General features: G+C 49.1%; 8 protein-coding genes; 4 read left to right on the top strand and 4 right to left on the bottom strand.

Annotated features, from left to right (window-relative positions):
• Positions 1 to 137: 137 nt before the first annotated feature.
• GSBLH_T00006553001 (uncharacterized protein) lies at positions 138 to 1,480 on the bottom strand (the record flags this gene model as incomplete). The annotated part of the gene is made up of 7 exons (XM_013041622.1): positions 138 to 204; positions 248 to 664; positions 694 to 759; positions 789 to 930; positions 960 to 1,337; positions 1,376 to 1,403; positions 1,451 to 1,480. The coding sequence occupies 7 exons, from the start codon at positions 1,478 to 1,480 to the stop codon at positions 138 to 140; spliced, it is 1,128 nt and encodes a 375-aa protein (XP_012897076.1).
• Positions 1,481 to 2,049: 569 nt separating this feature from the next.
• On the top strand, positions 2,050 to 4,353 carry GSBLH_T00002971001 (uncharacterized protein; the record flags this gene model as incomplete). XM_013041621.1 has 1 exon in its annotated part: positions 2,050 to 4,353. One exon carries the CDS (start codon positions 2,050 to 2,052, stop codon positions 4,309 to 4,311), a length of 2,262 nt encoding a protein of 753 aa, XP_012897075.1. The 3' UTR covers positions 4,312 to 4,353.
• A 276-nt stretch (positions 4,354 to 4,629) lies between these two features.
• GSBLH_T00006552001 (uncharacterized protein) lies at positions 4,630 to 6,023 on the top strand (the record flags this gene model as incomplete). The annotated part of the gene is made up of 7 exons (XM_013041620.1): positions 4,630 to 4,687; positions 4,718 to 4,879; positions 4,908 to 5,279; positions 5,309 to 5,577; positions 5,607 to 5,719; positions 5,750 to 5,804; positions 5,835 to 6,023. 7 exons carry the CDS (start codon positions 4,630 to 4,632, stop codon positions 6,021 to 6,023), a joined length of 1,218 nt encoding a protein of 405 aa, XP_012897074.1.
• Positions 6,024 to 6,310: 287 nt separating this feature from the next.
• GSBLH_T00002970001 (uncharacterized protein) lies at positions 6,311 to 7,291 on the bottom strand (the record flags this gene model as incomplete). The annotated part of the gene is made up of 5 exons (XM_013041619.1): positions 6,311 to 6,474; positions 6,506 to 6,658; positions 6,692 to 6,763; positions 6,792 to 6,881; positions 6,913 to 7,291. 5 exons carry the CDS (start codon positions 7,289 to 7,291, stop codon positions 6,311 to 6,313), a joined length of 858 nt encoding a protein of 285 aa, XP_012897073.1.
• A 5,766-nt stretch (positions 7,292 to 13,057) lies between these two features.
• GSBLH_T00002969001 (Phenylalanyl-tRNA synthetase) lies at positions 13,058 to 14,481 on the top strand (the record flags this gene model as incomplete). Its single annotated transcript, XM_013041618.1, has 8 exons — positions 13,058 to 13,145; positions 13,175 to 13,602; positions 13,634 to 13,714; positions 13,745 to 13,825; positions 13,857 to 13,910; positions 13,944 to 14,172; positions 14,204 to 14,370; positions 14,401 to 14,481. The coding sequence occupies 8 exons, from the start codon at positions 13,058 to 13,060 to the stop codon at positions 14,479 to 14,481; spliced, it is 1,209 nt and encodes a 402-aa protein (XP_012897072.1).
• Positions 14,482 to 14,645: 164 nt separating this feature from the next.
• On the bottom strand, positions 14,646 to 18,334 carry GSBLH_T00002968001 (uncharacterized protein; the record flags this gene model as incomplete). XM_013041617.1 has 13 exons in its annotated part: positions 14,646 to 14,856; positions 14,888 to 15,651; positions 15,680 to 15,840; positions 15,875 to 16,079; positions 16,112 to 16,199; positions 16,228 to 16,751; positions 16,849 to 17,004; positions 17,049 to 17,297; positions 17,327 to 17,453; positions 17,487 to 17,914; positions 17,946 to 18,065; positions 18,100 to 18,142; positions 18,174 to 18,334. 13 exons carry the CDS (start codon positions 18,332 to 18,334, stop codon positions 14,724 to 14,726), a joined length of 3,159 nt encoding a protein of 1,052 aa, XP_012897071.1. The 3' UTR covers positions 14,646 to 14,723.
• Positions 18,335 to 18,459: 125 nt separating this feature from the next.
• On the bottom strand, positions 18,460 to 20,592 carry GSBLH_T00006551001 (uncharacterized protein; the record flags this gene model as incomplete). Its single annotated transcript, XM_013041616.1, has 1 exon — positions 18,460 to 20,592. One exon carries the CDS (start codon positions 20,590 to 20,592, stop codon positions 18,460 to 18,462), a length of 2,133 nt encoding a protein of 710 aa, XP_012897070.1.
• Positions 20,593 to 20,985: 393 nt separating this feature from the next.
• Positions 20,986 to 23,573, top strand: GSBLH_T00002967001 (uncharacterized protein; the record flags this gene model as incomplete). XM_013041615.1 has 8 exons in its annotated part: positions 20,986 to 21,021; positions 21,055 to 21,292; positions 21,327 to 21,590; positions 21,626 to 21,675; positions 21,706 to 21,838; positions 21,872 to 21,971; positions 22,008 to 22,399; positions 22,434 to 23,573. The coding sequence occupies exons 2-8, from the start codon at positions 21,098 to 21,100 to the stop codon at positions 23,571 to 23,573; spliced, it is 2,274 nt and encodes a 757-aa protein (XP_012897069.1). The 5' UTR covers positions 20,986 to 21,021; positions 21,055 to 21,097.
• Between the last annotated feature and the right edge of the window lie 997 nt (positions 23,574 to 24,570).

Here is a 24,570-nt window from a genome sequence, read left to right as displayed (position 1 = left end):
CTCGGGACTGGGGCGATTGATTGGCTCGGGTTGTGTCTCTCTTGGCTCCGTATCGACCACAGAATCATCACTGGAAGAATGAATACAGAGGCGAATCACCATGCTGAGATCGGCATGGGGAAAGAGCGGACTAGAGGTCAAGAATGAAATCGAAATCGACAGTGTTCCTTTGTAGTTATTTGCGTTTTCGATGCACTCGTCGCACTACAAATTACTTTATTCACACCCAGACTGAACCGAAGGATACTTGTGACGACAGCAACGACGCGCTTGGTTCTCGCTGGGTACATATCGGTACACGGAGTAATGTCGACGAAGACACAGACAGCCGTGGATTCCTTTGAGCAGCCAGTACCGATATTGCCGTAAATAGCGGTATTTCTCGTAGTCTTTCACCATGTCTGAAATGATTCCCCAGCCGCAACCTGCGAAGGAATAGCGGCAGACTTTGGATCCGTTTTCGACGCAGATACTGTCGTAGAGGCGCGTTTTTCGCTTTGCCAGACAGTACAATGCAGTGAGATAGCTGTCTGTACCCATTCCTCGAGCAAGTGAGTTTTGACTGCCAGCCGAGATTAGAGCAAAGGTGCAGGCGAACAGAATCTTCCGGGCATCGTTTCTGGATAATACTCCGTTGAGAAACTCATTCACAGTACCATCTCCACTACAATAGAGCAAGCAGACATCGAGAACCTGATGAATAATACCGAATCATAGGTTTCGTAGTCAAAGTTCACTCCCAAATCTTCCGCGTGCCCCCTACAAACAGAGAAATGAGTCAAGAATACGCATAGTTTGTAGTCTGGAAGTGGTATCGCATATTTACCAGAATGAAAAATGGTTTGATCGATTGCTCCCAGATGCTGAGCGCTCGAGTATTGCCTCCATGTGGGTTGATAATGACTAATACGTTTCGTTTTGAGTACATGCCTATCACGAAAAAGTCAGTTATTCAGTACCTAGAATCGAATCGGATGGATTTACGAACAGTCGTTGCTTTAGCCATTCACACTCTTCAGGGGAATCATAGTAGCGCTTATTTGACTCAATTAATTGTTGTGTATTTCTCTCATACTCATCCATGATTGCTTTGCGGAGAAATTTGTAAATGTTATAAGCTTGAAAGTGAGTGCATAATTGATTAGCAATACTATTGTTTGCATGAACATCGACTAAATGTGTTTCCTTGGGTGGATTGAAAAACGACACACGGAGAATGTGACGTTCGCGCATTGGACGCTTTCCGCAACTGAGGACACGTGGTAATGCGACAAGTATTACTTCGTTCGTCTTATGACGATAATGAGTGAACACGAGGTCCTCGTGGTTGCATTCGCCTACGACTCTTCCTCTATTTCACACAAAATGAGAATACACGATACTTTTTGTGCCAAATAATCGTCCTATCGCCCAAATGAACTGTCATCAACTCATCCCGTTCGTCGCTTACATCAATATCGCGACAAATAAAGTCCTGCATAACATAAAATCTAATAAAAGTAGTTGGAATGAAAGGGATATTGTCTTTCAAACCAGTTGCGAAGAAATCGATTTGAATGATATTATTGGAATCCATAGCTCTTGCTCTTGCTATTGCTATTGGTTCCCCTTTTGTGATAAAGGTCGTATCACATTAATCCTTTCAAATAATATTGCCGTCATTCCCGGACCATTCATTTAAAAAAACTATCAAATAATGTGTGACATTAGCATCATTCCACAAACCGCCATTCATCCCTTGATTCCATATTTCATCCCGTCTCCATTTCATGCTTCTTTCAAAAGGCTAATTGATAAGCTTTCAAGAGAGATCGAGGTTCTTAACTATTCTATCTTATAATAATTTCAGAATTGGTAAAATATCCAAGTCATTCGGGGAGTAAACCGAAGCGATTTGCCGCCCTTTTTTTCTGGCGCCAACTCAAAGTCCTTTTCAACTAATATAAAAAACTTCGTATAAATTGGTTTGGTACATGTAAGTGATTAGTCTTATGGCTTGTGGCTCTTAAGATATCGTGTTTTTACTAATCTCATTTAGAGATCGAAAATATGAATTGTAATCTCTGTTTCAAATTGGACGAAGAGTTTCTGGATAAATATAAGACGATTCAGCCTCCTTTTGGATATGCGCCTCTGGGAGAACTGGTGTATCGTCGTACCTACTCTAGAAAACTGGAGGATGGAACCAACGAAGACTGGTGGCAGACTGTCCGTCGTGTAGTGGAAGGAACCTATTCATTGCAGAAGGAGCACATCCAATCATTCCGTTTGGGTTGGGATGATGAGCATGGTCAACGATCGGCTCAAGAGATGTACGATTTGATGTTCAACATGAAATTCCTGCCTCCTGGTCGTGGTTTGTGGGCTATGGGTACTGCGATCGTCCACAAGAAGAATCTGTCTGCCGCTTTGAACAACTGTGCCTTCGTGTCTACGGAGGATATTGTGAACAACCCAACGCGTCCCTTCGAGTTTTTGATGGATGCGTCGATGCTGGGAGTGGGTGTGGGTTTCGATACGAAGGGACGCGACACGCTGCCGGTGCTGGGTCCGAAGGAGGGAGAGAAGTTCACCTATGTGATCGATGATTCGCGCGAAGGATGGGTGAGCTCCGTGTCGTTGCTGCTGAAGGCGTACTTTGGCGTGAACGGAGTTCAGCAGCCGGACGTGGAGTTTGACTACTCGGTGATTCGTCCCGAGGGCGAGCCGTTGAAGACGTTCGGCGGAGTGAGCAGCGGTCCGCGTCCTCTGCGCGAGCTGCACTGCAGCATCCGCGAGGTGCTGAACAAGCGGATTGGTTCGCGCTTGGACACGACGGGGATCGTGGATCTGTTCAATCTGATCGGGAAGTGCGTGGTCTCCGGGAATGTGCGTCGCTCGGCGGAGATCGCGTTCGGCGAGGCGGACGACGAGACGTTTTTGGACCTGAAGGACTACGCGAAGCATCCGGAGCGCATGGCGTACGGCTGGTCGTCGAACAACTCGGTGTTCGCGCGTGTGGGAATGGACTACTCGGAGGTGGCGAGCCGTCTGCGCGTGAACGGCGAGCCGGGTCTGGCGTGGCTGGAGAACATGCAGCGGTTCGGGCGCATGGCGGACGGTCCGAACAACAAGGACTGGCGCGTGAAGGGCGGGAACCCGTGTCTGGAGCAGTCGCTGGAGTCGTACGAGCTGTGCTGCCTGGTGGAGACGTTCCCCGCGCGGCACGCGACGAAGGAGGAGTACCTGCGGACGCTGAAGTTCGCGTACCTGTACGCGAAGACGGTGACGCTGCGCATGACGCACTGGCCGGAGACGAACCGCGTGATGCTGCGGAACCGGCGGATCGGGTGCTCGGTGAGCGGCGTGGCGGACTTCCTGGGGAAGCACAGCCTGGAGGAGCTGCGGCAGTGGCTGGACGAGGGCTACGCGACGGTGCAGCACTGGGACGAGGTGTACAGCAACTGGTTCTGCATCCCGCGGTCGATCAAGACGACCTCGGTGAAGCCGTCGGGGACGGTGTCGCTGCTGGCGGGCTCCACGCCGGGCATGCACTTCCCGGAGAGCCGGATCTACATCCGGCGCATGCGCATGGGGAAGAACGACCCGCTGGTGGCGCCGCTGCGGCGCGCGGGGTACAGCGTGGTGCCGGCGATCGGGCAGGAAGACACGACGGTGGTGGTGGAGGTGCCGGTGAAGCTGCCCGCGAACGTGCGCGTGCAGAGCGAGGTGTCGATGTTCGAGCAGCTGTCGCTGGCGGCGTTCCTGCAGCGGTACTGGGCGGACAACCAGGTGTCGTGCACGGTGACGTTCGACCCGGAGAGCGAGGGACCGCACATCGCGCAGATGCTGCAGTACTTCCAGTACCAGCTGAAGGGAGTGTCCATGTTCCCCAAGCAGGACTACTCCAAGTATCCCCAGCTGCCCTACGAGGCCATCTCCGAGGAGGTCTACAACGAAATGACGCGCGATTTGAAGCCCATCGAGTTCGTGGATCGCAGCAAGCCCGCCGTCGTCAAGGCGAAGCCCACGCAGTTCGCGCCCATCGATCTGAAGGGGAAGACGAGGTCGGTGTTCTACGTGGATTGCAGCAAGGCGAAGGCGAAGAAAGAGGAGAACGCGAACGCAGAGGCGAACGCGGACGCGGAGCTCCAAGCGACCTCCAAGGCCGAGCCGAACAATGAATCGCCGCGCAAGGTGCTGGTGCGAAGTCCGCTGGAGGTGGTGAGGGGAAAGCGATTGTTCTCGACGGAGAGAGAAGGAGGAGAGGGAGTCGGACAGGTGTTCCCTGATGCGATCTCGTTCTGCACGAATGACCACTGCCAGCTGTAAGAAGGGAAAAGGATGAAGGGTTTGCTGTTGCTTTGTACTATTTAGTTGTTGTTTTTTAATAATGTATTCATGATGAGAGGGTTTGTTGGAAACATGTTGGAAGATGGAGTCAGGGAGATAGGGCTATCTGTTCGCAGAGAGAGGAGGAAAGACTACGTTCGATGAACGTGTATTCATCCCATCTCTCTAAACGGATCGTTTCTGGTAAATTTACAAGCAAGAATAAGCGAAAACGCATAATCCGAGCTTTTCGAAGCTAAAAATCCAATTTGTTTGTTTGAAATACAGAGTGTTTGGAAAGGGAACAGCGCGTAGAATATGTTTGTACTCTTGATTGTTCTATGTTTTTTACGTGTAACCGCCACAAATAACGAAAGTAGAATAGAAAAAAGACTGTAATGCGTAGCATCTCCTGGTCTTCTTGAATTGTCGTATAACAATAACTACTACTTTCTTTCAACGTTCATCGTTGGATACGGGTATAAAATGCTCCTTCTGGACACTGCTTCACCATTACTCATGATAAAGTCTTCTTCTTCGGAGATCAGTAACAACACGAGGGGTTCCAGTACGCACGGGTGTTTTTTTATGAGAAGAAGGCAACTTCGACATTTACTCGGACCTTTGCACGGTATCCCTCTCTCTGAAGGAACCGTGGAAGCGGGAGATACAAATACTCAACGTTGATCGCAACGAAACTTTTGTTTTTACGGGAGAGGACGTTTATCCCTATGTCATCGTTTCTCACCAGTTCGTTCCTCCATTTCCCCTAAATTTCAGAGGCGACGACATCATTCCCCCGATCGTCGATTGGCGATTCCACGCTGACGGTATATTCGGTCTCGGCTGCTACAGCGAGTACAAACTGAAGCCTCCCCGCGCTGCTTTCTACAAATCGTCCAAGATCCTTTCCTTCGGTCTCTTACTCGACGAAGAAGACCCTCACATCGACATCAATCACTTTAGCGGTGCGCATTCTCCTTTTTCTCCACGTTAGAGGACTACCTCAACTCCATGATCTGGAGCGACAAGATGACCGACCAATCCCTCTCCATTTCCTCCTACTACTTCCATCTCTACGACTTCTCCATCTGCGGACACGCTCTGCTCGGCACCTTCTCCACCCATTACCCCGCGGTCATCAGCACCACCTCCAAATGTCTCTCCCTTCCGCGCGAAGTTTTCAATAATTTGTGCGGATGGCTCCTGCTCGACTGCCCGGCCAACGGCACGCCCGGACGCGATCGATTGTGCTATCTCGGCGAGGTGGGGAAACGGGGAAGTGTGGACGGTAGAACTGGAGAAACGTGGAAAAGTACCCGACGATCGAGTTTCGATTGCGAGCAAATGGAGAGATCGTGCGAATCTCGCTGAAAGACTTGATTATCGAGGAAAACGGGCTCAAATAGTGTGGAAACGTGGAAACTGTGAGTCGTAGTGTGTGTATCATGAACGGAACGAGCGTCGATCAGCCTTTGGCGCATCCCTTGCGCGTAGTTTCCAGAAATCGGGACTATTTTTAGAACAACGCGTTTGTGTTCGGAACGCTGGCATTGCGCGCGTTCTACGTTGCGTTCAATAGTTCTGCGGGCCGTATTGGGTTTTCTCGTCTGTATGAGCAAGTGGGCGAGGAGATTGGGATGGAGATTAGGAATCGGTGGTGGAGAATTGCCTGGGTCCGCGGCGATGTTTACAGGGTCAGAGCTATGTAGAAGCGTCGAATTCATGCAAGGAACCGAACTGCGATGCGTATTACTTCATGACGTTGAATGTGGACCGTCACGAATGTCGAACGGTAAGGAGGAAATAAAGGGAAAGAGAATGATGCGTAGCATCCGATCGCGACGGTGCTGCTCTGGGGAGTGGTCGGGTATTTAGTGTTTGTAGGACGGAGCGGACGCAAGTGAATCGTAGTGCGAGTTTTATCAGTTTGCGAAGACAAATCGCTACCGGCAGCAATTGCTGCACAACTATGCGTGGATTGTTTGAGCCAAACACTTTATCGATATCGTATATACCCCGAATGGTCTTCTGCCTCGACGGTGAAAGGCAAAAGACCAGAATACCCCTGAATAAAGTGATCCATCGAAGATGGATACAAAACCGTCTGCACGTAGCTGCTTTCTTCCAGCGGCCCTTGAAATTCCTCCAATTTGGGAAGGTCTATTCGATCACGACCCGCTTTCATTCCCACCTTTAAAAACGATTTGCTGCATATAGCAGAAACAACCGAGTTTCCACTGGATAGATTGCAGCTCTGGAAGCTCTGTAAAAATGAGCAAGCCGTCGTACATCTCTGCTTTGTTGAACGACGTGCCGATTTTAATTGATGTTAGTGATTTCAAGCCTTTGGATTAGACGCGAAGCGGTTGCTTCCTACTCGAAAACTCGACTTCCGTGGCATTTAAGAAGCAGTTGTCGCCGATACGGATTGACTGCAGCGAAGGAAGATCTACTCAGAGAGCAGAACGCAATCGTACCATTCAGCAGCAGCGATATGACGAGTGGGAAGGAGCTAACGCCGGGCGCTTCGCCTTCCCCGATGCTGATCAACCGCAGTTTGGGAAGTTCTATGGGAGATTGGCCACGCAAAACACGCACTGGAGAGCGAGAAAGTTTCGAAATTGGTCCCGCAGGCTACACCGACGCGCAGCTCCTCCAGATTGCAGAGCTGCGTCAGCGTGAAGGAAGGCGGGTCCTTGACTGTGGGTTCGTAGATTTGAAGATATGCCAGAAGACTGTGTTCTTTTTCTCCGAGGAGTTCTTTCGGATCTTTTGGACTCTGAAGAGACGATCGAACGTTATCGCGATGATTGTCTTGCAAAAGGAGGTTGGATGAAACATAGTTGTGAAGAATGACCGTGGTGAGTGTGTCGATGCCGCTGATCGTGAAATGGAGCAGTTTCTGGAGTGATTTGTCGTTGCATTCGATTGTGGTGACACATTTTAACGACCGGAAATCAACAGACTGCGAGTTCATGAACATGATGGGCGTGATATTGAAGTTCTTCATGCGCTGGTGGAAGAAGAGAAGCTCAGCACTGCATCGAACGTGGAAATAACTGATGAAATCGGTGGAGTCCTCGTCGATCTGCTCTTGTATGATTGATATGGAGTGGTTCATAGTGGGTTTGCCAATCGGGCTGATTGCTGACGTTGGAGAGGGCGGCGGTATGCCGTTGCCCGTACTGGTGACTGACTCTGCGTCGTGTTCATTGTTGGTGTGAATGCCCATTGCGCCGTAATGATCTTGATCGACGTTACGATTTGCGGAATTCGTATTGGAATCGGCGTCATTGTTGGAATCCTCGTCGGAGTTGGAGAAATCAACAATATTGGTGTTGACGTCATTGTAGGAGTTGGAGTAGGAGTAGGAGTTCACGTCATTGGAAAGAACGGGATGATTATCAATTGGATTGTAACAATAAATGGTAGAAAGGCCGGTGAGGCAGTATCCGCCGAATTCGGTAGGAATGTGAGGAGGACAATCTAGCACTCAGAAGAAAGCTTCGAAAACGAACGATAAAAGTAAATGGAGTTGCAGTTTAATAACGATTCGTCCCCAAACTTCATGTAATTCAGCGAAGGACAATCTAGAAAATAGATGGTGTATGGACTGCTTCCCGTTAAACTAGATCGTCCAATGGAGAGAGAAGTTAAGCTGGGAAGATCTGGACAATCAAAGGCCGATTGAAAGCGAGTACTCGAAAAAAGAACGGAATTGACAGTGCTAAACGCGTTATCGCCGACGACTACGGTCGTGAGCGCGGGGAGATCTATACGTTAAGAATCAAAAGCAGATAGGGACTAATTAAATGAAAATTTAGTGTCCATTCAAAAGTTCCAAAGTTGGGATCCCAAGGAACAGGTTCGATGGACCCCAGAATCAAAGTTTCGAGTTTAGGAAGCTTGGTCAATTCAAGCTGCTTGATCCAAGAAAAACTCTCCTTACTGATCGTTATCGACTTGAGTTCCGGCAAATTCGAAAAGGAGAGAATGTTTGGCTGGATCGATTTCACATAGGATTGGCTGATGGGGGGCAAGAAACACTCAGTGCCGATAACCACAGTTTCCAAATGCTGAAAATCCTTGAGGGAGAACGATCTCACATTCTTGCAGCAATTATCTCCGATATGCAATGATTTGAGATGGGTAAAAGGGGAAATCAGCTCAGTGAGCGATACATTCTCGAGTGAATTGTTAAAGAGACCTAGGTGCTGAATAGTGTCGCTGATTCGATTGATGTCTTCTTTGCACCCGATTGAATACGAAGACGATTCCAGTAATTGGTCGTCTTTCCAGATTCCCATTCCGATAATTTTCTGGTTATCGGCTGTTCGATCATAGAGGATTCCGGGTCCATATCTCTTTCCTTCGGAGAAAAAACCAATGTATTTGATTAAAGGATTCACCATATCCTCATAATAGCTGATTCCAAACCCGGTTTCGAGGTTGTCCTTCTTAATTCCCTCGTATGTTTTGATGTTTTTGCTGTTGTAGAAGGATCCAATGGCGTAGGATTTGTTAAGACAGCCGTCGAAATGGTTTCCATTGTCATCAATTTCAATGGATTGTGAGGAATCGATGCGAAGCGAAATCTCGCGGAATGAATTCGAGTCAATTGTAAAAGTGACGCAGCAGACGTCATCAACATAAAAAGAAATGAACTGGAGCTTTTTCCATTCATAAAGACGGAACGTATAAGTGAGTTTATCGCTTGTAGTGGAGTAAAGATTGTTGAAAGTGAGAGTGGCGTTATTGATAATTGGAGCTAAGTATTCATAAAAGAATTTCAAATAATATGGATCTATGAATCACGGGATGATTCCAATGCAAACCTGTTCTTTTGTAAACTGGATATTTACCTAATGACAGTCCAAAGCACCAGTCATTCTTATACATTTCCTTGGTGCTATGCATCGTGCTCGGTCCGTGACACTTGTCATCGACCCAATAGCCGCAATACTCCGCGATTCCAAAGGAGTAATAGCTCGAGCCAAACCCAAATCGCTTCCAGCCCACCATCATTCCAGAATACAAAAGCGTGTAGCGTGTAATCGAGTACAGCTGGCCAAAGCCGAATGGTTCATTATCATGAACCGCTCCCTCGAATCGATACCCCTCTCCTGTGATTATTTTGTGAGAGGTGGGCACAGTCTTGATTTTCATTGTGTTGGTATCGCTAAATTCCACCTCAAAAATCTCGAAGCGGTTTCGAATCATGTATCCTTTTCCAGACCGAACGTCATCCTCATAGAAAACGATCAAATAGTTATTCGGCGGATCGATTTCGATCGTCCAGCCCTGCTTTCGTCCCTCCTTGTCCACCAGCACGGGAAGAAGCACTGTGCTCTCAGGAACGAGGCAGGTATATCCGTTGTCCAGATTGTCCTGCGGCTTGAAGTAACAAGCGAGCTGATCGGAAACATCTAAACTTCATCGCAAGGCTCTCAAACGCACTCTCGATAATAGAGTTCGCGACTGTCTGGAATGCATAGAACGGCAGATTGACAGATTTGAGTTTTGGGATATCTAATTCGCATCGAACTGCGCGATTCATACTTCGCAACTCGACATACTTCTGATATAGGAAACTGTAATCGCGTGATTCGATCGAACTCAGTTCGAAAAGATCTGCGTCTCATTCGCTGAATTCTTGACATACCGCACATGACAAGCCTACATTCCGGTTTTTCCTTTTGGCCTCGAAGCGTTCCATATCCGAGCTTAATGGAATTCAGCTTTGGGAGATCTATTTTTAGGCCACTTCACAACTCTACTTCTGAATTCAGTTACTAAAGAATTCTGGAACACGTAGTTTCCAAGACAGAGCGTCTCCAAGGATTTAAGATCTAAGCGAACATCGAAGCATGCAAATGCGCAGTACTTTCAATACGAAGGGAGCAGCTGTAGAAGTTGAGTGAGTTTTTACCCAACAATCCGATGGATATCGAAGTTAACTTCTCTAAGTTTTGAAGCGTGAAATGTCCGAAATCAGTAAAGCTAAACTCGCCGATCGAGATGGTTGTGAGACTTTTACAATTTTCGATGCAGAACGATTTGTCGGAATTGTTTCCATATCCCAACTTTTTTTGGGTGAATGAATTCTTTCCTATCTGAATTGTAGTGAGATTATCCAGCTCTTTGATTCGAAACGTTTTGACTGAGTAGAACGAATCATTTCCGATAATGAGTGTTTTCAAATTTCGGAATTTAGAGAAATCAAACTCGGTCGTATTTGCATCATTGCAGGTCCAATCGGGGAGCACAATCCGTTCGAGGGAAGTATCAAGCAGATCGATGTAGTCCGTTGGCACGATCTTCGTCGGAAAAAATTGGAAGAGCGACTCATGGACATCTACGCTTGCAAGCCAAACGAAAGCGTACTCTTCAGAGTAGGAAACACAACCATATGGAAAGAATTAGGGAGATAAATATTCTCAAGTTGCGGAATGTCTAAAACTGAAGCACGCTCATCGAACTCACTCTCTAGCGTTACCATGCGGTTATTGGCAAAACTCCATCCTCTTGATACAATTAAACGTAAATTTAATAGATCTATGTCGTTCCTTCCCCCAAAATTCAATACTTTGCATTGTTAATGAGCAGCTTGCATCTTCTCTCTTTCCACAAAGCGCAGCGTCACCCAGATCGATCGATTGCAGAGAAGGGAGGTCTATTCATTTATGGTCACTCAGTGACTCGATACCTTTAAATACCATAGTTAAAGCATCGCGGAATGCATTGTCACCCAGGGAAATCGTCTTTAGCTTTGGTAAATCTGCAATTCGTAGATTCTATGTATATACTACTCTCCATTGTAAATGAACTAAAATAAAAGTTCCATGATCCCGTCTCAATGACTCCGATTTTAACGGATTCCAGAGATGGGAGTTTTTTCAAAGTAAATCCTCCACCATAATCGGAAAAGCTACACTCTCCTATTGTAATGGAACACAAATTAGCACAGTCCACAATCGAGAACAATCTATTAACATTATTATCGTAGCTGTTAGTCTCTTTCGTGAACGAATGACTTCCTATTTTCAAATCTTTTAAGCTGGAAAAATCGGTGAGTATAAACTTATCCACAGCACTGAAACAGTAGTCACCTATTTCTATTTTTGATAAGGATATAGAGTCTCGAATATCAAATTTATCTGAGCCGCCAAATGATCGATCGCCTATATAAACCGATTGAAGAGAGGGGAAGTCTGAGGGATCAATGGATCTCCATAGTTCTACCGCTAATAACAAATGAACTATTATAAAAATTGTAACAATCGTAGCCATAGTTTCCAAATTTGATAAATTGTAATTGTGGTAGATTCTTCAATTCGAAGTCTCCAGCAAAATCACTGAAACTATATTCACCAATTTGAATGGATTCCAGTGACTCACAGTTCAATATGTGGAAGGATTTCTTGCTATTGTTTCCATAGTTGTCCTTTTCCTGAGTAAATGAATTCTTCCCGATTTTGATAGTTTTCAGTTGATTCAATCCATCGATTCGGAATGTTTGCACCGATCCAAAACATTCATTGCCAATTTCGATTGATTCCAAATTCAAAAACCACGAAACATCCCAATTACACAATACACAATTGTTAATCAGTTTCAAATGTTTGATTCCAATATTAATTGGTTTGCTTCCATCTCCTTCATATTTTTCATCAGTATCACATTCAATTCCATAGTACCATTTACATTCTTTAATTAATTTACCAGATCGATCATACACTTTTCCACTTCCAAATCGATTATCATCACACCAATATCCTTCATATTCCACCGCACCATTATTATGATAACTCGTTCCATACCCAAATCGTTTCCAATTGATCATTATGCCCTTGTACACCAAGAATCCATCATCATCATACATTTCACCATATCCAAATGGAATTTCACTACTACCTTCTTTTTCGTTTTCTGTCAATACCAATCCTTCAAATCGACTTCCAGGATCCAAATCAATAGTTTTAAAATATACTTCCTTCTCTGTAGATCTTTCTTTCAATCCATTGTATGCCTTTTCTACTTTATCACTATTTATTAAAAAACCATCGCTTTCTCCTCTGTTTCGGTCAACGAACAAATAAAAAGCGTCGCCGCCTGTCAATTCTACAAGAAGCCAGCCAGTAATTATCATTCTATCATCTACGGAGCTGGTAATCCGACTAAATTTATTTGCACTTTCACTATGGGTAAAGAAACTAAATACAAGCGAACTGTGTCCCATGACTGTTAGTCACCTCATTAGTATCATTATTAGTAATATTTATATCACTAAGAATATCAGACAGTGACTTTTCAGTCGGATTCGAGACACTTACCTACATTTTTGATCGCCATAAATAAAAGCTACTATTTTCACTACATCATGTAATTCACTGCTGAACATAAGTGAGCTTCAATATGTAAATATAAACTGACTATTCGTATGAATAACCTTTCAACAATTTTACTAAAGGTATTTTTGAGTTTAGGGGATGAATATATTTTCATTGCGTATTTATATATATTTGTATGTATATTTGTATGTATTTATGTATGTACGTATGTACGTATGTATGTATGTATGTAAGTATATGTGCATATGTATAGTTAATAAAATGAACTTTCATATAAGGGAGGTCAAAAGGTTCTTTAGTATCTAAAGTCAGAAATATCATATGTTTAGCTTTATTTATTGATACTCATCAGTGTATTATACTACCAGTGTTGATCATTGTATTTTTTTGCGATGCTCTCCCGCTCTTTTTATGTATGTTACAGTGCTAGTAAAAGAAGCTTTGTAAACCTTGTCAAGTTTATCCATAGCGAATCTTCTTGTACGCATTGAATGCTATTTTCAGTTTAGATCCTCTGATCCAAAACAACGAGTACAACAACATATCGTCATCTATTGCAAAAAAGGTTGGAGTCAACATTTACAAGCAAGAGCTTAACCCCATTTGCATTTTAAAGAAAACAATTCTCTCTTATTTCTTAAATAAGTACGACCACGAGTTTTCCGTTTATGAAGATTTTTCGCCGATTGTGACCACGAAACAAGCTTTTGATGATATTTTGATTCCAAAAGATCATGTCTCGCGTAGAAAGAGTGACTCATACTATGTTGACGCAACACATGTTCTTAGACCCCATACAAGTGCTCACCAGGTCGAAGTGCTGCAGCAGAATGTGAACTCATTTATTGTGGTCGGAGATGTTTACCGGAGAGATGAGGTAAACAAAACCCACTCCCCTGCATTCACTCAAATGGAGATTGTTCGGGTTTTAGAGCGAGTTTGTGGTTCCTCTTCTCTCTGATCCATAGAATTCCTCAAGTGATGTTATTATTAACGATATGAAGGGTGTTGTAGAAGGATTGATCAAGTACCTTCTGGGAAATGTTGAGGTAGGCGTTCTGTAAATTCGTTACGCGAAGCATCGCTGGGTGGACGCGTACTTCCCCTTCACTAACCCCTCTCTAGAGGTCGAGGTGATGTACAACCAGAAGTGGATGGAGGTATCTGTGCGTTTGGAAATCAACTCCGTAGTTGCTTGGCAGTGGAGTGATCGAAAACCAAGTCATGGCGAATGCGGGTCGTCCTGTTTTCCCTTTTCCGGCTCCGTTTTACCAATAGAAAGACTGCGGATGGGCGCTCGGAATCGGACTGGAGCGACTCGCAATGAGTCTGTTCCAGATCCCGGACATTCGCTTGTTCTGGTCCACCGATCCGCGCTTTCTGAATCAGTTCAAGAGCGTGAAGGACGGACTGAAGCCGGGCGAAGCGATCCCGGTTTTCCAGCCGCTCAGCAAATATCCTGCGTGCTACAAGGACATTTCGTTCTATCTGCCCGCGAACATGACGCGTAAGCGGCGAAGAAAAGGGATGACGAGTAGCGGAGCAGTTCGCGTATAACGATATGTACGAGATTGTGCGCGATGAAAGCAATGAGTTGGTGGAGTCGATCGATCTGATTGATTCGTTCTTTAACAAGAAGACGCAGAAGCAGAGTTTGTGCTATCGAATTAGCTATCGAAGCCACACGCGCAATCTGCTGAATTCGGTGGGAGTTGGATGGAGACGTGACGGATAGGAGATCGATCAGATCCAGATGCAAATCCGAGCGAGTCTGGCTTCTAAGCTGCACGTGGAACTTCGATTCTGTGTTTGTTAGAGAAAAGAACACAAGCGAAAAGGGGTTTTCTTGCGAGCAAAAGAGATAACAATGACAGCAACAATGAACTATTAGTATTAATATTATTATTATTATTATTATTATTATTATTATTATTATTATCATCATCATTTCAATTACTACTACAATACAACAAACAAATAGAATTCTATTGATACATATATAAATATATAATAAAAAAACGGCTCCAAAATCGCATTGGACTCCGATCAAACGCTCCTTCATCGCTTCGCCTTCTCCTCCCTCCGCTCCACCGGCTTGTTCCCAAAGATCTTCTTCCCCAAGAACACATACATCGACAGCGGCACCAACACGAGATAGCTCACCCAATGAAGCATCTGCGCGTTCGCAAACCTAGCGCCTCACCGCTGTCCCACGCCCCTACTGCATCGACATGTACGGCACGAACCCCGAGAGCCCCGTCACCGACGAGCAGACGAAGCACACCAGCCACATCAGTGCGTGGCAGAGCAGCACGGCCCAGACGTTCAGCCACGTGATGTTGGGCAGCAGCAAGAAAATGAGGAGATCCTGCGAGAGCAGGTTCGCGAAAAAGACCGTGTTGGTGATGGCGTCGTAGGCTCCCGTTCCCTCGATGAGCGCCGCGACGCAATTGACGATGAGCGCTTGGAGAACGCCCATAACGACCCAGGTGACGAACTCCGCGAAGGAGAAGAGAGTCTGCTTGTTCTGTGGATCGGTGTCGTTGTAATACCGATACACTGCGGGGCGATTGAGCAGCTCCGACTCCTGGTAGCCGCGCTTGGTGACCATGGACACGATCGGGATGAACAGAAAGATGTTGTACAGCGTGACCTGCATCGAGTTGAACAGCGACACGCCGGAATACGACGAGAACATCGCGTACGACGTCTGCAGCACGCAGAAAATCACGCTCTTAAAGAAGCTGTAGTTGCTGATCGTCCACGATCGGCTCACGCTGTCCACTCCATGCACGCAGCACAGCCGCTTCAGATGTTTGAACTCGCTCAGCACGTAATCCGCCGCGCGCGCCGCCTGCTGCCCCTCCTTCCCGACGATCCCGACCCCCACGTCGCTGTTCTGGATCATAATCACGTCGTTCCCGCCGTCGCCGATCGCCAGCGTCACCTGTCCGGTCCGCTTCTTCATCAGCAGCACCACTTCGGACTATTCAGCAGTTCCCCGCGGGGCGTACTTTCTGCTTGGGGAAGACGCGGCAGAAAATGACGGAGTGCACGCGCATGGCGAGCGCGACGAGCGCGTCGGTGAGGGAATCAGGGCACGCGTTGGACGGCTGCGTGGAGGTGATGAAAGAGAACATGTTTCCGGTCACGCAGAGCGCGAACGGCAGCGTCGCTGCGTGTGAGGCGAAGAGAAGAGAGAGCGCTACGATGCGCGTCGACGTCGCGCGTCCATTCGGCGAGGCGGGCCAGCACGGCCTGCGCGTCGCGGAGCTCCGGCGTGCGGTCGAGCAGCAGGATCGCGCGGTCGGGGGTCTGCGGATCGATAATCCCCGTGGAACGACCGATGCTGATCGCCGTGTTGGGCTTGTCTCCGGTGATCATCCACACGCTGATCCCGCACGCGCGCAGATACTTTCGCTCAGCTTTTTTCGCTTATTGCCTACGCGGATCGTCGGCTCCACGTCGTCTTGAAGCAAGTCTTCGATCCCGGAAATGCCCAGCGGGAGAAGCGAGCGCTCGATCGCGTCGTAACTACCTCGCACGCGTTCCACGATTCTACCATTCGCTCTTGACTTGCTCGCGGTTCTCCATGGCTTTCGACGCTTCCTCGACCTTCGAAACGAATTCTTTATATTCGGTTTCGTCCAGATTGCGAACGCCCATGACCAGCGTTCGCAGCCCTTTATCCGCGTATTCTCTCAGCGTTTCCACGATGGTTTCCACGTTTTGAGCGAGGTCGAGGCCGTTCCATTCGCCGGTTCTTCGCGAGCGCGCCAAAATCATGTCGTCGGCGCCCTTGGAGAAGAGAAGATAGCGGTTCAACGCGGGGTTGCAGGCCAGAACGGACATTCGTTTGCGCTCGGAAGAGAACTCCAGTTCCTTCTGGACGATCCAGTTCTCCGTTTCCCCGTTTAGGAGGATTCGGGTGTGGCTGCCTTGCTTGGAGAGAAGCGTTCCGCCGAGATAGCGGCAGTAGGAGACCAGACAGAGCTCATCGGGAGAATCGCACTTGTAGACGCCGTTGTCGACGACGATGGAATTGCAGAGCAGCAAACAGCGCAGGAAGTCGTCCAGAAGCTCTTTCTAGTCGTTAGAAACAAACAGCGAAATCGAAAAGTTACTTCTTCGTCCGAGCGCGGCGGCGGGATTTTCGTCTTGGCATCTCTCAGTTCGATGCTACAGCTAAGAGAATTGATGTGTGGAGGTACGGCGTGTTCCAAACACGACAATATTTCAGAATCATTTCGTTCTTCGTCAGCGTCCCCGTTTTGTCCGAAAAGATGTACCGCACTTGCCCTAAATTCTCGCTGAGGCAGCTGGAGTTGCAGTGAACGTTCTGCGCATCGTCGACCGCAGCATCGGCATCCAGCCTTTGGCTACATCGCTACGCCTCCGCACTGCGTACAACTGCTCGTCCATGTTGATAAACATCGAATAAATGACTTTGCACACCTCCAGCGTCACTTTCAACGAGATCGGAATCATCGAGCTGTTGAGAAGCAAAAAACGCAGAGGGACCACGATATAATCGAGCCATCCATTTTCTCCCTCGTGGTTACCGATATACCACTTCGGGATCGTGGATAGATTGCGGATGCCCATCGCGCCCAGAAGAACCGCGAGAATTAACTAGATTACACGAACTACCCACAAACCACTTGAAAACAAAACAAAACGACCGTGAACCAGTTAATCATGCGATCGCTCTTCGTGAGCTTCATCTCCGGCACATCCTTGTTTTGTCCGAATTTCGTTTCATTTCCAGTGTAAACCACCGCTGCGAAGCTATGCCAAAAATCGGGACTTTTTTCTATGTACATGTAACGCGTGTTGCAGAGATGGCAGACCTGCAAAAACAGCGAAGACGCATCCAGAGCCGTGGAATCCTCGCCTTGACGCAGAACCGCGGGGAAATCGTAGATGCGCGAGTTGGGAGGCGGACACTCGATGGTCATGGCGTCCATATTGTGGATGGCGTTCGCGACGCCTTCGTAATCCCTGCACTTTTCGAGCTTTTTCTGCGTAAGCGAAGGCGCGCAGCGGAGCTTGAGATTGGTCTCGCCATCGATGTTCGCTGTTTGGATGTAGCAGATGCCGTTCGCGTTGCTGCTGTAGAGAACGACGCAGTCGCAGGGAATCTCCTCGTTCTCCTCGATGAAGAGCACATCTCCAACATGCAGGTTTTTCGATGGTACTTCGATCACGCTCCCTTCGGAGAGCTTCTTCACCAGTTTGTTATTCGCTTTCTACGATGGGAAGGAACTTAGAAACACAAACAGTGTCTGCCTTGGCGCGCTTGATATCATCGACGAGCTCACGCGTCGCAGAGACTGCGAAAATGAATATGAGTGGCAGCCACGTGGTCCACGGATTGTTCACCGTGATTGCCTTAAACCCCTACACCCCTATCACTCTCCCGCTTTTGGCAAACCTGTAGAATGGCAATCAAAAGGAAGTAGCAGTTCATTGGTTGACTACAAACTCACATAAACGCAAAACTCCTACTGGAACTGCTCGTAAATGTTCTTAAATAAGAAGTTAAAGGGTGTGTACTTGGTATTTCTCACCACATTGGGGGAATACTCCTTTTCCTGTACAGAGTTCACTTTCACTACTCCTGCACTCTGAGCTCTCCCCTCATTGTTCCTACTGGATGTTGTACTCATGACACGAATGATGTTTTTTTGTTACTTTTGGAACAATCGCGATTATTCAGAAGTTTGGTAAAGTAAAGTTAAAAACGACTATCTCTCCGAATTCTTTTCTTTTTAACAAACACAAATCAGGACAACTAGATCGAAAATGTGCCATGAAATATTTGTTTCATCGTTTCCTTGTACATCTCCGCCACTTTGGACGACACGCTAATCTTCTTCAAGCAGAGCATCCAGAGTCGCGTGTACGGATGCTCCTGCACATACTGCACAAATCGCTTCAGCCCCGTCACCGTGATCGAGGTATACGCTAATTCCAGTCCGGACAGGCTCCTTAAGTGGTTCTGCTCGAGCACGCCGAGCAGCCGCTCAACGAACGCGTCGTTGACCTCCGAATTCCCGTCCAATTGCAGATACACCAATCCCGGACAGCCATCCTCCTCAAACGCCTCACAGAGCAGCTCCAAGTCCTCCTCTGTCAGGCAGCAATCGCGCACGACCAGAACCTCGAGGTGGCGGGCCGCTTGGCTGACAAGAAACCGATGAAACGCCCGCCCACATCCCGAAATCGTGCAGCTGTCGATGGAGAGGAACTGCAGCGCGCTCCCGACATCCGTGAGCGCCCCGCAATACGCGTTGATGGCTTTCGCGGTGATCGAGTTCCCGCAGAAGGTGATGCGGACAGATCGCTCGATGCGCGAGAAGCGCCGCATAAAGCGAAGGAGAATGTCCATATCCGCATCGGTGAGCGGGTTAAACGAATAATCGACCTGCTCAAAGGTGACATCTTCGCCATCGCCGCGGATGAGCTCGTCCCACCGCTGCGCGTCCAAGTTCCCGATCAGATTTCGACTGAAATCGAAAACCTGGATGCGCGGACACTCCTTCCGAATCAGCGTCCGGACCAGCGCGTAGAAGGCGGCCTCATCGAGCAGATTGGACTTCAAGAGCAAGTGCTTCAAGCGCGCGGCCTTGCGGCTGCGCAGCCAGTCCACCAGCCCGCCGATCTCCGCGCCGGAGAGCGAGATTCCCTCGAGGAAGAGCGTCTCCATGGACCGGCAGGAGCCCTCCAGCAGTCCGCGGAAGAACGTCGGCAGCGCCGCCGTGACGAGCGGGTTCATCGAGATGTTCAGCCGCGCGAGGTTCTCCGCGAACGGCGAGCGCAGAAACCCCGCCAGATGGGCCAGGTCGGCCTCGCCGATGCCCGTGTTCTCGACCTCCAGCACGCTGAGCAGCACGCACCGGCCCGCCGCCAGCGCGTCGAACAGCGCCACGAGCGCCCCTGCGCCCAGATTGTTGTTCGTCAGCACGCATTTCCGCAGGTTCGGCAGCCAGTACTGCGCCAGCGCCCCCGCCAGATACCCCATGCCGCGCCGCCGCAGCTTGTTGTTCCCCACGTCCAGCGTCTCCAGGCTGATCAGCCCGTTCCGCCGCGCCACCACCGCCAGCGACTTGAGTCCGCAGTCCTCCGCCTGCACGTTGCCCAGCTCCAGTCGCCGCAGCGGCACCGCGGAGGCGCGCAGCCCCGTGTCGGGCCACACCGACCGCAGCAGCAGCTCGAGCCCGCGCGCCTGGAGCGGGCAGGAGTCCAGCGCGACGCGGTCGAGCAGCCGCGCGTCGCTGAGGTCCACGATCTTGAAGAAGCCGGCGAGCCCGGCGACGTCGTCGGTGCGCAGCTCGAGCGAGCCGAGCGTGCGGGAGAGCCCGCGCGCGAGCGCGTCTTGGAAGGCGTAGGCGACGGAGGCGGAGAGGAAGTAGGACTGGAGGGAGAAGGAGACGGCGCGCGCGGGGCTGGCCAGGTGGAGGTGGGCGAGGTGGCTCGCGAAGTCGGCGAGCGCTCCGACGATGGCGATGACCGCGTGGTCGGAAACAAAACTCAGAGAAAGCGAGCGGAGCGAGGGAAACCCGTCGTTCCGGATGATCGTACAAAAACGCGTTAGGTCTTCTGGATCCCCGTCATGGAGCAGGGAGATCGATTCGATGAGCGGGCTGTGGTTGATCGTGTCGACCCAGCCACTTTTACAGTTAATGTCCACGGAGGTTCGGGAGGACTGAACCAAACGATAAAAGAACTTGTTCACAAATGACATCTCCAGACGCGTGCTATCAGTACAGTACTGAGCCACCTCCAACAGAGATGTCACATTAAGACACGACACCGGTGTTGAAACAGACTCCGGCTTTAGTTTCGATATTCGGACAAATAGCTTCCCGGAACGAGCATGCAGCACGTTCTCCACTAGTTCTTGAGTATTGATCATAGGGGTCATTTCAACGTCACTATCCGTATCAAACTCTATTTGGTTCACAACAATTCACTCAGTCATACCATCATCTGACAAGGGTGATAAATCGTTTCTCTGTAGCTCTGCCTCGATATTTTGCACGCCTTCCAGGTTACCAGATGACACGAAGTATCGATGATTATGGTGTTTCACTTTTAATCGGAGAAAACCAGTTTCTGCTCCATCCTTTGCCGGTGTCTCCTCTTTGTCTCTTAATTGCGAACTTTGGTCTTGTCCCATCGCAAAAAAATAATTGTAGTGCCAAAATGTATGTTGTCACCCGTTTGTCCGTTATGTGTTTAGTAATATTGTTCCATCTTATTTTTTAGTATTTCCCACAAATAGGGGGATTCCATTGAGGTTCTTCTATTGAGATGCGCTGTTAATTCTTGAAGCTATAGACCGCCACCACTTGTATCAAATATATATAAATTAATAATCAAAAAGAAAGGATTACCGTTATTCTTCGGTTCTTTTAATTCCTATTTTTATGCGCTTTTTTCCAATCCTCCTCATCCTCGCATTATTGGCCAGTCCGATCCATGCAGAACAAGTCTCGGATCCTTCCGTTTCATCCGTTTTGGGAAGTCTTCAGTCTCGCATAAAATCAATGATGGGAACCGCCTACCGATCAACCGTGGAGGCTTCTTCCATCCTTTCACGCAGACTGAGTGAGCAAATTTCAGTATAATTCTGGTGTATCTTTTTTATAAATGTAGGTGCAAATAAGCAAACCGTCTAGTGAAAAATCCAATAATTGGTTTGCTGGCTTTTCCAAAACGAGTATCATGATTCTCAGTATGGAAATTGGCGATAAGACGTTCTTCATCGGAGCTATCTTGGCTATGACTCATAACCGGTGGCTTGTGTTCCTCGGCTCGGTATTGGCGTTGGTGGTAATGTGTGTGATATCTTGCGCAATCGGCCTGGCCGCTCCTATCCTCATGTCGCGCGAGCTTTCCGTCGTCGTTGCCTCCGTCCTTGTACCCTTTTTCGGTGAGTTTTTTTTATAATCTAGTTTGTTTTCTTTGGAGTTCGAATGATTATCGACGGGCTCCACGCCGAAAAGTAAGCAATCCCCAGCTCTCTCGAGTGTAGCGATGTAAAGGAAGAGTACGGAGAGGCAGAGGAGGCCGTCAACCAGCACATGGGCAATGATCTCTCGGATGCAGAGTCCGGTCTCATTCACTCCAAGAGCAGGCCTTCGGAGACTCGCTGCGACCTCAACAACGTATCCCTCTTCTCAGCGGACCCTCACCCGCAGATCATTTTCAAAACGTTCATCATGGTGTTTTTCGCCGAGTGGGGAGATCGGTCGCAATTCTCTACGATCGCTCTCGCCGGAACCCATCCCATTTCCTCCGGTACGTCTCCGCTCCTCGCATTCTCTCATCCTGTAGTCATTCTCGGCGCGGCTGCAGGGTACGTCATAGCGACTCTCTGCGGTGTTCTGGGCGGCGACTACTTCGCCCGCGTGCTCTCTCCGCGCGTCATCTCCATCTCCGGCGGCGTTCTGTTCATCCTCTTCGCCATTCAGATCCTAATCATGAAAGACTTTCTTGTTTGTGCCACAAACACCCAATCGAACACACTAAACAAACATGGCTCCCAGCACGCCGCCCCGCAGGAACGCTCCCGTCCGCTGCGCCGGCGCGAACTGCCCGGGCTCCGCGCGCAGCAGCCGCGCGAACTCCGTCGCGTACGTCACGTTCACGACGCCGTTGAACTGCTGGCGCGTCCGCAGGAGCTTGGTCTGGAGCTTCCGCATCATCTCGACGACGTTGGGATCGTAGTGGTGCAGCAGCACGTGCAGCTCCCAGAGATAGCTCTCCAGCGCGCCGGAGTCGCTCATGCTCTTCGTCTCGTCGTACGGGTCGAACGCGGAGGCGCGGCTGAGCATTTCTTTCCCGGCTAGGTGTGAAGGGAGGCAGCAAGAGCGACTTCGGAAGGAGTATTCGATGTGCGGGAGCTTCTCGGGGAGCTCCGGGTGCGATTCGAGCTGCTGGCGCTTTCGCTCCATTCGCTTCAGCGTGGTCTGCACGATCTCCGAGGACAGAACCGCGGTGGAGCGAACCGGCACGGGCTTCCGATCGTCGACCTCCGCCACGACCTCGTCTTCCTCCTCCATTTTCTTCGCTCCCGCGCGCTTTTCTTCGCCGTTCTCATCGTCGTCACTCTCAATCACACTCTCTTCTTCATCTTCATCTTCATCTTCGTCTTCGTCGTCTTCGTCATCCACCCACTCACCAGCGCGTTGCTTTCGCTTCATCACCTCCGCTTCGTCCTCCTCCTCCACTCCTGGCAGCGCCTTCCGCACGCTCACCACATCGTACACGTCCTCCTTATCCTCCACTTGCAGCAGCGGGTACAGCGACGGGTGGTACGTCACCAGCTCCGTCACCAGCGGGATCACGAACAGCGCCGTCGACGGCGAGCTCCGCATCGCGATCCGGCACAGCTTCTTGCAGAACGCGGCCACGACGAGCGCGGGCACCGCGGTGGACCGCAGCGACTTCACCAGCAGCGTGAGGAATTTCTGGCGATATCTGCGCGTGACTCGCCGCCCGAACGCCTCACTTCAGCACGAACACGTCGTCCGTGAGCAGCGCGTAGAGCTTGGGGTAGTACTCGGGGTAGTTCACGTTGTGCTCCGTGATGAGGTAGAACAGCCCGCCCAGCGCCATGACCGCCAGCACGCCGCCGTAGTTGTAGCAGTCGGTCAGAAAGTCGGTCAGAAAGAGCGGCTGGTGCAGGAACGGCAGGAAATGGGTCGGGAGGCGCAGCAGGATGTAGTGCAGCAGCTTCTCGCTCAGCGACTGGCCCAGAACCAGCATCACCAGCGCCGTGAAGTTCCTCTTCTGGTTCACGGGCGCCTGGTTGGCCTCGGAGAAAACGCCCTTCCTGTTAGCGGGAACCAAAATCGCGTACCAGCAGCGAGGGGGTTTCGTCGATCGGAGACTCGATGAGACTGAGCAGGTAGAGAATGCGCTTGACCAGCTCTTCTCTAGGGGTCAATCGGGGAAACAGGGGAAACATGGAGAGCTCGGAAACGGTCTGGACATCCGAAAACGCCTCGTTGGCTTGGCTGGAGGCTTCCGCGTTGTTGGCGACGTGGGCATTTAGGATTCTTTTCAGGACTGCGAAGGTGTAGAATTTCATATCGGTGTAGGTGAGATATTCCTACGATGGAGAGAGAGATGCGCAATGCACTTCTTTCAGTCGAGTGAGGATCGGATTGGGGATGGCCTTGAAGGTCAAGAGCTTCGAAACGATTTTGGTGTAGAAATCCTGGTCGAATTGAGGAACGGACTTTTCCTCGGCGTATCCTCCCTTCTGGCACAAATAGACGGCGACCTGGAAGGCGGTTTCCTTCGGTTCATGCTCTTCCATGCACATACACTATTGTTACCCTTTTGACTCGTGAATAAATCGACCAGGTCATCTTGGAACGAGCGATAATGCTCCACCAGCCAGAAGCGGAACTTTTCAACTGCCTGGTTCACTACACTTTGGAAATGGACGGTCGAGAATACATTTCGAGGAGGCGTTCAAATTCTTTGGTCGAAGATAGTTGCTGTCGATCAAACGGGTGTAGGTGCGACGAAGAGCGTGCATGGCAGCGACAGTCAGACTGCTGTTCTAAACAAGTAAGCGAAACACACAACGAATCGTACCAGTGTGCCATCATTCATAATCTTCATCAACTAGCAATATCTATGGAAACTAACCAAGTTCCCTAATTGAGTACCATTTGCATTCTGAACATTCTTTTCAATGTTTGCCTCGAGTTCACGAATCCGTTCCAAACTAGTCTTCGACATTAGAAAGAATCAAAAAATGAGTTTGTGAAAGGTGGTGGAATTTCGAAAGTCGATTGTAAAAAACCAGTGCAGAATCTATGAAGCAGGCGTTTTAATATCGTGAAGACGCGTAAAGCGGCGAGATGAAGCGAACTCGTGGTTC

This window comes from Blastocystis hominis (genome assembly GCF_000151665.1).
Source record: "Blastocystis hominis, Singapore isolate B (sub-type 7) whole genome shotgun sequence assembly, scaffold_22".
NCBI classification, from domain to species: Eukaryota; class Bigyra; order Opalinata; family Blastocystidae; genus Blastocystis; species Blastocystis hominis.
This window is presented reverse-complemented; position numbering and strand designations above follow the sequence as displayed.